The sequence below is a fragment of the Pteropus vampyrus genome, unplaced genomic scaffold (assembly GCF_000151845.1).
Source record: "Pteropus vampyrus isolate Shadow unplaced genomic scaffold, Pvam_2.0 Scaffold4, whole genome shotgun sequence".
Lineage (NCBI taxonomy): Eukaryota > Metazoa > Chordata > Mammalia > Chiroptera > Pteropodidae > Pteropus > Pteropus vampyrus.
In genome coordinates, this window is record NW_011888785.1 from 15,737,831 (window position 1) to 15,750,428 (window position 12,598).

A 12,598-nucleotide genomic window follows, 5' to 3' on the forward strand; every position below is an offset into this window, starting at 1 on the left:
TCATGTGTCTCTCATGTTCTCTGGCTTCCATTTAGGTTCAACCAACGGGCAGCTGCAGCAGAAGATAAAAGGAATGTATGAGAGTGAGACTGGGGATTTACTCCCTTAACACTCTTGGCTGCAGCACTGCTCCAGACTGATCATGTTCTTCCATCCAAAGGCCCAGATCCAGCCAGGTGGCCTTTGTCCACAGTGCACTATCTGGGTTCTGTCTCTCTCCTTTACACTTAGGAATAACAATGGGGCTCTCTGTTACTAGCCCTGGGATACAATGCTATCCTCTGTGGTTTCCCTACACTCTCTCTATCCACATCTTAGTAAGCGCTCTGTTAAACTTTCCTCAAATTACTCAATTTGAGTGGATCGTGTCTTTCCTTTGGAATCCTGATCGATTCAGAAGTAATTATAGACTTTCTTAAGGTACAACAAATGAAAACCATAAAATTAAAATATGACAAAATACACTATGGAAATAGAAAACTATAAACTCAAATACTTTGACTAAGCCATAGTTAAAATTATGCTTAAAGCCATAAGCCATACATTTTGAGAAACTTATGGAGATCATTTGGGCACAGATTTTAATAATATTTAACACTAAGTTAAAGTAAAAGCCAAATGTATATTGATTAAACCTCAGCCCAGCCTGGTGTGGTTAAGGTTATGTTTAAGTTAGATCTATGCATGGATATAATTTATTTAACATGTCTTCTATTATGGACATTTACGTTATTTCCAATCTGTTGCTATTAATGCACAATGCTTTTTGTGTCCACTTAAGAATTCATTCTCTATCCTAATGTCATGAATACATCTTTCTATATATAATCTATTTGGAGTCTTATTGTTTTATTTTTCACATTTAAATCTATATTCCATCTAAATTGATTTTTGCGCATGGAGAGATAGGGGTCAAATATATTTTTCTTTCCATACGGATTCCCAGTTGACCCAGAATCAAAAGCTATTCTTTCCCCAGTGCTTTGTGTCTTTGTCATAAATCAAGGTCCGTATATGCACGGGCTCCATCCTTTCTGTGATCATATGCTATAGAGTCATCTTTCAAACATAGCACTTAGATTTTGTTTATTACAAATCTGAATTTTAATTGGTTATTTAGTCCAGTCACATTTATTTTGATTAGCGACATATTTGGACTCATCTCTATCTTATTTAAAAATTTTATCTAGTTTCTTCTTTTTTTCTTTATTACTTTTTTAAAAATCTGACTGAATTTTGTTTTTGTTCTTCTTCTGTTTTTTCTCTTATTTAAAGTTTTTCTCTCTAAAAGTCGAATTTAGTTCCTCCAGTTTTATTCTTTTAATAATAACTCTTAAAATTTATCAAATTTTATCAAGCATGCCTAACACAGTCATAAACCCAAACGACTTCCATCTACCTCAGATAAAAAAGATTTCAGAACATCTTAACTGAGGTCCTTTTATTCTGAAGTAATTTTAGATGTATAGAAAAGTTGCAATAATAGTAAAGAGAATTCCCTTCTAGCCTTCACTCAGATTCCCCGATATTAAAATAATCATAATACAGTTGCCAAAACAAAAATATTTACATTGGTATAATACTAACTAAACTACAGACTTCATTTGGAATTTATGTTTTCTTACTACCTTTTTTTCTGTTCCAGGGTCTAATCAAGGATCACATATTAAATTCAATTAGTCATGTCTCCTTAGTCTCTACCAATCTATGACAGTTTCTGAGTCTTTCCTGGTCTTTTATCATTTGAAGAGTACTGGTTAGTTTTTTTTGCAGAATGCCCATCAATTTGGATTTGTCTGCTGTTTTTTCCTGATTAGACTGGGGTTATGCACTTTTCGCAAGAATACCACAGAAGTGATGTGCACTTCTCAGTCCCCTGTATCCGGGAGTACATGATATACTGGTGATGCTGACTTTAACCACTTGACAAAGGTGGTGTCTACTGGGCCTCTACAGTGTCAAGTTACCATTACCCCCTATAATTAATAAATATATTCAGGGAGATATCTGACTCACAAACTATTGTCTTCTTTAATGCCATACATGAGAGACTATTATTGTTTTACACAGACCCATTATTTATTTTAATTTACATATGTGTCTACCATTTCCTTTGCTCTCTATGCCCTCTTGAATTTCAGCCCATCCTCTGTTATCTTTTTCTCTTCCTTAAAGAACATCTTTTAGAAGTTCCTTTAGAGCCAGTTCCCAATTTTTTTTCAAGTGATTTTATTTTCCTTTTACTTTTGAATGCTAATTTGGCTGGATGCCCAATTCTAGGTTAATAGTGACTTTCAATATTTTGAATAAGTTCTTCCATTGTCCTCTAGCTTTCGTTGTAGTCTAGTCTTATCTTGCCATTCCTTTTTAGTGTCCCCTCCCTTCTCTCTGACTACTCTCATGATATTTTAATTGTTTGTATTGTTCTGTAGTTTCAGATGAAACTTTAGATGCTTTGGATATGTTGTACATTATGGATATGTGGATTCATATTTACTTCAGTTCTGGAACATTCATACCCATTGTTTCTTTAAATATTCCCTTTCTTCCATTTTCTCCACTTTCTCCTTATGGAACTCTAATTGGATATATGTTAGTCCTTCTCATTATATTTTCCATGTGCTTATTTATATTTTTTTCATCTCCTTATCCTTTTTTACTACATTTGGGATATATCTTTCAGACATATTTTCCACTTCACTAATTGTCCAGTTTTCCTAGCATCATTGTTGAAAAGGCCATCTTTTTTCCAGTGCTCCAAAGTCCCATCTTTTTCATAAATCAAGTATCCATATGTCAATCAAATGTCTGTTTCTGGGCTTTCTACATATTCTACTGATCTATTTGTATATTCTTTTACCAATACCATATCACCTTATTTACTGTAGCTTTATAATAAGTCTTGATATTCAGCAAGCAAGTCCTCCCACCTGGTTTTCCTTCTTTAAGAGTATTATGACTATAATACTTGGCCCTTATTTGTCCAAATATTTGTAAGAATCAGATTGTCAAGTTCCACAAAAATAATATTAGGATTTCGATTTGAATTGTATTTACAATATAGATCAATTTGAAAGGAATACCTCTCTATTTATTTAGGTCATCTCTAATTTCTCTTATTACATTTTGTAGTTACATTAAGTAGCATTTTTTTCTGTAAAAGTCTTGCACATTTTTGTTAGATTTATTCCTACTCAATATTTGACTGTATATGATACCTCTTTAAACTTTCATTTACTAACTCCTTTTTGTTAACATCAGAAAGGAAATTGACTTTTGTATGTTGACTTTGTATTCAGCAACATTGCTTAATGTTCTTATTGATTCTAATAATTTACCTGCAGATGATCTTAGATTTTCTACACACATAATTATATTATCTGTGACTAATGGCAGATTTATATCTTTTTCCCTTGCCTTATGCCACTGGCTAAGATCGCCAGTACAATGTCGAATAGAAATGATAGAGGGCAACATTTTCTTGCCTCTACCGTCAAAGAAAAGTTGATCACACCTAGTGGTGAAACAGTGAATTTACTGTAGATTTTTTATGGCTGTCCTTTAGCAGACTGAGGAAATTCTCATCTATTCTAGTTTGCTAAAAGTTTCTATAAAATCATGAAAAATGTTGCAATTTATCAAGAGCTCTGCATCTAATCAAATGATCATATGGTTTTTCTCCTTTAATTTCTTAGTGTGGCAAAATATGTTGATTTTCTAATGTTAAAATCCAAACTTGTATTTCTGGGACAAATGTAACTTAGTCACAAAATATTCTCCTTTTTATATATTGCTGGTTTTTATAATATTTAGAAGTTTTTTTTAATGTTTAGAATTTTTGCATTTTTGCCTTGAGTAAAACGGGCCTGTAATTTTTTTTCATATTGTTCTCATTAGGTGTTGATGTAAAAATAAGTGCTAGTTGCACAAAGAAAGTTGGAAAATGTTCCTCTTTTTCTATTCTCTTGAAGAATTTGTGAAATATTAAAACCATCCCAGTATAGTAGAAATAATTTAATTTAGGAAGTTGTGTAGATAAGTATTGGAGAACTGAAAAGATAAGGAACTGCAGTAAAACAGAAATAATACATCTAGGAAGTAGCTGCCACCCTGGGGATGAAGGGACAAAGGAAAGGGGCTGGGCTATTAAAAACTACAAATTTGGAAACGGGACCTACAGAAGCTGGGACCCAGACATCTGAGGGGTGCTGCTCAGCTGTGCCAGTACCTCAGGAGTCGCACAAAAGGTTGTTTTACTTCTAGTTTATTCTTACAGAAAGCAACCCTTCTTCCCTTGACATTTTACTTCTAGCTATTTTGGAAATTGTCATGAGGTACTGAATTTGTTGGGACAAGACATTTTAGACTTACCATGTCCACAATGCAAATGGCACTCTGCCTGTGGCATAGGGGGGCCCTGGCTATCCTCTTTCTGTCTTTCAGAAATTTGCTGAATTCTTTCATTCCCTTGTGTCTCATTTCTAATTTGTCAATCTTTTCCATTTCTTTCTATAATTTTAATGTGATTTCAAGAGTATCATGTGATCAATAAACTATCCTTAACCAGTAATCATATATATATATTAGTTTATTAGTTATAAATGTAGTTTTTATACTTATTATTCATTATAGAATAAAAATGTATTTAAATTTATTTATAATTTTGACATTTTTATTACATCTCTTCTTTTAATATCAACATTTCTTCTCTAGGTTCAAAGGAAAAAATTAAACATGAAAATTAAAATCGAGTTACAATCTTGTATTGGTATAAAACATATCAGTAAATAAGATGTCTGAAAAGGAGGATACTTCAGCAGAGGCAGAGAATATCACTAGTCAGTTTAGGGAAGAATCTAATTTACAGTTGGTGGAGGAACCTGGGTTTATTAAAGAAACATCAAATTTGTTAAAGGAAGCTTCAGAAGAGGAACCTCGTGACCAGATTTGTAAAACAGATCCTAGAAATGATACCTTAGAGATACATGACAATACATCGACATCTTCCTCTGGAAGCAAATCTAAGAGAAATGAAGAAGAAAAGAAAACTCTTCAAATTTCTAAAACAATCACTAGATATGACAGCTCACAATCAATAACTGAAACATTATCGGTAAATGAGATGACTGCTGAATCTGAAATTTCTGCTGACTTCCTAGCTCATGAAACATTAGGAAAAATTAGTCCACAACTCACTGAAGAAAATCAGAAAGGAGTTGACTTAGGGTTAGATAACTTTACAGTTAACCTCAAGGCCAAGGGTTTACAAGAATTCCCTAAGGACATTTTAAAAATAAAATATGTAAAATACCTATATTTAGATGAGAACCAAATCAAAAGTTTTGAAGGAGCAGAATCATGTGACCTGACAGGACTTGAAATTCTATCCGTGCAAGATAATGGGTTATCAACATTTCCATCTGAAATTCAATTACTTCATAATTTAAAGATATTAAATGTTAGTCACAACCAAATATCACATATACCTAAAGAAATATCACAGCTGAGGAATATCAGGCAGCTCTTTTTAAATAACAATTACATTGAGAATTTTCCTTCTGGCTTAGAAAGTCTTAGAAACTTGGAAATTTTAAGTCTGGCTAAAAATAACTTAAGACATATACCAAATACTCTGTGTATTTTGAAAAACTTGAGTGTTCTCAATCTGGAATATAATCAGTTAACAATATTTCCTAAAGTTCTGTGCTTCCTTCCAAAGTTAATTTCACTAAACCTTACTGGAAACCTGATAAGCAGTTTGCCGAAAGAAATTAGGGAGCTTAAAAATTTAGAAAAACTTTTAATGGATCATAATAAACTTACATTTTTGCCAGTGGAAATTTTTAGATTGCTCAAAATGCAAGAACTCCAACTGACTGACAATAAAATAGAAGTGATTTCACACAAAATTGAGAACTTCAAGGAACTTAGGATTCTAATTCTTGATAAAAATTTATTGAAAGAAATACCAGAGAAAATTTCCCACTGTGTAATGTTGGAATGCCTTAGTCTTAGTGATAATAAATTAACAGAACTTCCTAAGAACATCCACAAGCTTAAAAGTTTAAGAAAACTCCATGTAAACAGAAATAATATAGTGAGAATACCCGAAGATATCTCATATCTTAATAATATGTTCAGTCTAGAATTTTCAGGAAATATAATCACTGATGTTCCCATTGAAATAAAAAACTGCAGAAAAATAACTAAAGTTAAACTGAGTTATAATAAGATAATACATTTTCCAGTAGGTTTGTGTGCTTTAGATTCTCTTCATTATTTGAATATTAATGGAAACTATATTTCAGAAGTACCTGTGAATATATCTTTCAGTAAACAACTGCTTCATTTAGAGTTTAATGAAAACAAACTCCTCATATTTTCTGAGCACTTATGTTCTCTTATTAAACTTCAATATCTGGATCTTGGTAAAAACCAAATAAGGAAAATTCCAGCATGTATTTCCAATATGGCATCACTCCATGTTCTTATTTTATGCTGTAATAAATTTGAAACTTTCCCTATAGACGTGTGTACTTTAGCAAATTTGCAAGTACTTGATTTTTCTGAAAACCAAATAAAGAAGATCCCTTCAGAGATCTGTAACTTAAAAGGAATCCAGAAATTAAACATCTCAAACAATCAATTTATATATTTTCCTATTGAACTGTGTCAACTTCAATCACTGGAAGAGCTGAATATAAGTCAGATAAATGGGACAAAGGTAAGACTGATATTTTGGGCTTTGTGGGGAAGGTGGGACTGGAGGGGATCTGAGTCTAAGTTGTAGTGTATGTGTATGTTTATTTTAAATTTAGCTGGAATATTTTATTTTTTAAAGGATAGGTTTTATTTTTATAACCCAAAAATGGCTTATAAATATACTTCTCAATTCAAAATCTTTATAGGAAAATATTTCATTAAAATGAAATGCCAGGTAAAGCTGAAAATTTTATACATTCCTTTTTATTTCAGCTTAATTATAAAAGGAGTTTTAAAGTTATGGATTAATATAAACACATTATTGGAAATTTGGAAAATTGAGAAAAGTAAAAGGAAAAAATCATCATTTCACAGGTACATAATCATTCCACAAGCACATCACTGTAACATAACTATTGGCCATATATCGACCAGTACTGGTCATATGTTGACAACTTACTTTTAGTCTTTTTTTTCTTATGTATTTGGTTTTAGAAGAAATTATAAAAAGATTGTACATTCAAGTTTAAATTCTTCTACTTTCACTTAATGTATCATAAGCATTTCCCCATGATACACATAATCTTCCCAATAATTGTTATAACTAATACATGATTTATGTAACTAACCCTCTGTTAAGTACTTAGGGGTGTTGTAATTTATCATCATTATAAATAATGCTGTGATGAACTTCTTCATAAATATAGCCTTTTTCATATTTTATTATTTCCTTAGTGAATTTTCCCTTAAAAACTAGATCAAAGGGAATAAATGTTCTTATAGTTAACATTTAATTTTACTCAAACTCTAAGAGTGAATTTTATGAAATACTTTTTAAAAATCAAAACATTCCTGATTTATATTAAGACATATTAATGAAAAGGATATGGCTATTATCTGGTTATCTTTAATTTGGCCATCACAGTCAAATTAAAGGCCTTTGACAGAGGCTTATTATCTACAGCAAGATCCCAAAGCCTGTTCCTAGAAATAACTAGTCCCATGAATTGCTCTTCAAAAAATATATAAGTAGTGGGGTTCCTATTATCATATAGCTTTGAAAAGCATGGGATTCTTAGAGAATCACAATGAACACTAATACATCAAAAGCTCTGAAGAAATCTGCACTAAATAAACTGGTTTGTATCTATTTAACCCATAATTCCTAAATTTATTTGACCTTTTTTTTTAACATACACCTGCTATACAGTACATTTCCAGAAAGACTACTCCAGGGAATAGTTGCTTAAGTTAGATGGAATGAATAATGATATATGTTGTGTTTTAAAAGTTGCTTTTATATTAAAAGGCAATTTTTTCTGCATTATATTCAACTAATTCTTTGGCCTATATATTACTGTGGAAGTCCACGGGTTATGTCCTTAATTTTCTCTTTTTTATTAATTCCTTCCTAGACCTCACCACACTATGCACATGACCTAGCTAGCTACTGGAGCCAATTTCTCTCCAGTGGGCTAGTCCTATAGTTTCTAATTTCCCTGGAAAGTCCATTCTTTTATTCTTCTATTGATTCGCACTCAACATAACTTCATACTCATCTCTCTTTCCAATGTAATTCCCATTAAAATCTCTCCATTTCTGTTTGTGATGCCATTTTCTTTAAATCTGCCAACCTAGAAATCATGGAATCATCTTTGACCATATCTTTTCCATCATCGATATACTAAATCTTACACCAAAATTATCTCATTTTTTCTCTGAAAAAGCTCTTGGATCATCTCCCTTATTTCCCAGCATCACTGTCTCCATTCTGGTCCATGGTCATCACTCATTTCATGCCTAGACTATTCTAGGAGCCTCCTGACTATTCTTTCATTCAGGTTCCTCCCTTTTATCAAGACTTGTCAAAACTATCAGACTTCATTCCAGAGGACTGTTCTCAGGAATCCAGATTGCATATCTATTACCTACTTGTGGTGGGTGGTTGCCAAAGGCATCAGACCATATTATTACAACATCATTTCAAAGTTCACCAGATGGAAAAAAATGATTTACCCAAACTTCTCTCAAGAAGAATATCCTATTTAATTGTAAAGATCAATTTGATAACCTCTTGGGGTGGAGGTGACATACCCAAAGGATTAATTTATATAACACCATATGGTCACTAAACAGTCATCTGAGAAAGAAGAGTCAGATTAATCACTGGGCTTTTATTTTGCTAACTGAAGGATGCACAAAAGGAATCTTCTTTCCATAGTAGCTCTATCATCACATAGTTCTCAGGCATTTCCTCTAATAAATGTTGAGCTAGAAGTTAAGGAATATTTGTCTGAAAGAATGCGAAACTATGGACCTGCCCACCTGTCTTGATCTGCCTCCTTCCTTACAGCCCCAGCTCTCAAGTCTTGTCATAGCCTGGTTCCATGTTCCTTTTCCAAACATATCTCCCTCTTGCTTCCTATCACCCCTCTTTACTGGTCAGCTTCTCATTGGTTGTTTTTATACATGATATTTGTCTTGCCTTAAGTGTCCTGTAACTTCTATCCAATCCTATTCATTCTTAGGAGGCCATTCTAGTCCCATCTGCAACATGAAGCTTTCCTTTAGTTCCCTGGATTTGTACTGATAGACATTCTCTAAACTTCCATATATTTGTTTTTGTAGTCTTTATTTTGGCATTGTACTACCTATTACTTAATGCTGTTTCCTAATTGTTTCATATACATATATTTTATTCCATGAATTAAATTTTAACCTTCTTAAAGTTAAGGACTGTCTCTTATGCTTCTTTTACAGCTGGAAGAACACTGAGCACCATATCCAATATTTATCTTGTTTGGATATTTCTGAGGGACTCATATATTAATACTTCTTTTGTTTACTCATAGAACTTCCTTTATTTCAAAACCACTTGTGATGGCGTTATTTCTCTGAATGTACATATTTTTTTTGTCACCTTAGCAGAGTATCTTAATTCCTGCTATCCTGCAGTATTTTTGTACAAGGAATTTTTATTTGAGGCTACATTGCCAAACTGTGTGACTTCATTCTAAAGATGTTTATTGAATATTTACTCAAAATTCATCATGCTTAGGAACATGTACATAAAAAGTATAAAAAGTACATCATGTCATTTAAAAATCCAAGGAAAACACACAAGGGACTAAATAAAAAAGCAATGTTGTTGAGAATAGGAAAAAAGAGATCAAGTGTGGGATAGTATAATTGGGAAAGTCTTCAGGGAAGAGAATAAGCCAAAGCGAGGTCAGATTTAGGGTGGGAAGAGAGGGATAAGGTGGCAATAAACTCTGAGTGTTTAGAGTGTGGAAAATGGGTTAGCCCATGGTTGAATTCATAGTAGCATGGCTCAGACTGGGGAAGCACTTGGATGCTGTGGGCTTTAGCAAGGGAGTCACAAAAGAATTTGTGACATAGTGAAAATACCTTTTTAAGATTAAAAAAAATCCCTCCGTCCACTGATTTTAGAAAAAGTTTTAATTAAGAAATATTTATTTAAAATATAATTGATTAATCTTTGTTACAGTTAACAAGACTTCCAGAAGAGCTGTTTAATATGACTCAACTTAAAAGACTTGATATCTCAAATAATGCAATCAGAGAAATTCCAAGAAATATAGGGGAATTGAAAAGTTTGGTTAGTTTAAACGCATACAACAATCAAATAAGTTACCTGCCACCATCGTTTCTATCTTTAAATGATCTCCAGCAACTAAACTTGAGTGGTGAGTGTCAATTACAATAAGTAAGTAGAGTATTAGTGTCTAGATTGCAAAATTTACTGACAAAACAGAACGGCAAACAGTCAGCATAATGTATTAAGTGCCCATTGGAAGGAAATGGCTACCATAGATAAAGAAAATGTGAGCAAAGCATAAGGTCCAGTTCCTTCCCTGAAAGAGGTTATAATCCAGCTGGGGGACCTAAACACATTTTCATTTCTTTCCTATCTTCTCTGCCTATACCCAGTCATTCAATATTTCTTCCCTTTCTGAAACTGACCTCGTCCCTCTATACACACATCTACCTATACAACCTTAGATCAGCATTTTCTCTGTTTTCCTTTCTCTGCTGGCTCCCCTGGTTCCACTTCTATACCCTATAATATTGCAATACTTCACAGCCTTTTACAAAGTAAATCACTACAAAAACAAAGAAAAATAAGTAAACCACTTACTCTAAAGATACTAAAAGAGACTTTCCGAAGCATGACAAATACTAGACTTGTATTTTTTAAAATTATTTTTATTATGAAATATTTCAAACTGACAAAAAATAATAAATACCTATGTACCTATTTCTAGATATAATGTTAAGATTTTGTGATATTTACTTGGGACATTTTTGATTATTAAGAAATTCAATAATAGAGTTGAAGCTTTTTGTACCTCTCTTCAAACTAGAAGTAACCATCCATGTTTTTATACATATATATGTAAATGTATGTGTATATATATCCATAAAAAGTAGTACTATTTGATTTTTTTTAACTTTATTAAATCTTATACTACAGAATGTAATTTACCATTCTGTAACTTGTTTTCCTCATTTATTATATTTCTAAAATTAATCCATGTAAATATATATAGACCTATTTCACTCATTTTAAATGCTGTATAATATTCAATTATATGGTTAAACAGAAACCCATTATCTTGTTGATAGACAATTGTTTTCAATTTGTTTGCTACTAAAAACATCCTTGTACATGTTATTGGTATACTTTTGCCTGAATTTCTTTAGTGCACATAGCTATAAGTGAAATTGCTGGGTCACATGGTACATACATCTTCAACGTTACTAGATTCAGGTAAATTGATCTCCATAGAGGCTGTGTACTAGCTAACCACAAGACCAGTTGAGTTTATAAAATTCTATCTTTCCATTGGAAGTAACATTTATAACTAGAGTTGTCTTAGATTTAGAGGATTTCCAGATTAAAAACAAAGTTCATCTTTTTGTTATCATGATACCAATAGTACAGTAAAACTATTGCATCAATACTTAGAATGCATCAATACTTAGAATAATGCAATGGGCATTTGTCTCCTGAGTCCATAGGACTCCTTGTAAGCTGACTGTGCAGGTACACATCAGTTATTTCATTAATTTTGCAATAACTCACAATAATTCAGCTCTGCAATTGAATTTTTCGGTCCCACTTTTATGTTATGGCAAAGGTTTACTGTATTTTAGGGAGGTTATTTATTTGTCCAAGTGTATGACAGGACATACTCCACTCACCTACTATTTGTACATGAAAAAAACAAAGGCTGACCAGAGCCTCCTGGTCCACTGGAGAACACAACCCCTAACTAGAATCATAACTCTCTGGAGGCCTTCTATTACAGAATCAAGACAGCGAATGGGAAGAGCATAGACTCTGCTCCAAGTTTAGTCAGCTCTCTGTTAGTCCGCATCGGAATTAGAAAAATATATCAGTCAGATCCAATCAGGAGACAGAAACTATGCCTTAGTTAATGACCAAATATGTTACTAACTACATAAGTGAAAGATTATCATAAGGATAGCAATGGCAGAGAGCAATAACCACACACTGGCTGAGGGAATAAAGTAAAGTTGAAATTATTAAAATGTAAAAGTTTGGAGGAGGGGCCGCACATCTGAGGATGGAGCACTGCTTAGCAGGTGCTGGTTTCTCTGAGCATGGGACTGGGGTATGTGTGCTTGTGTGTGACAAAGTGTTGGGAAAACAGCAAACTGAATTATGTCGTTCCAATGGGAAAGAACTGCTGCTGGTGGGACAAAAGAGTGTTGCTGGGGTGACACTCAAGGAAAAACAGTCAAGAAGACCAGAGGTAGGTCTGGAGGTAAAAGACAATTGCTAAACAATTGGCATGCCCATGGTCACCAACTTTTATTGCTGAATTTGAAGTTAGAAGGGCTGAATTCA

At 32.9% G+C, this 12,598-nt stretch overlaps 1 protein-coding gene across 1 annotated transcript in view; it reads left to right on the forward strand.

Annotated features, from left to right (window-relative positions):
- The first annotated feature begins 4,792 nt into the window (after window positions 1–4,792).
- Window positions 4,793–12,598, forward strand: part of LRRD1 (leucine rich repeats and death domain containing 1) — a 15,661-nt gene continuing 7,855 nt past the window's right edge. The window contains exons 1-2 of the mRNA XM_011363786.1: window positions 4,793–6,724; window positions 10,211–10,409. Of these exons, the coding sequence (XP_011362088.1) occupies window positions 4,793–6,724; window positions 10,211–10,409 (2,131 nt within the window). The remainder of the gene's footprint in view (window positions 6,725–10,210; window positions 10,410–12,598) is intronic.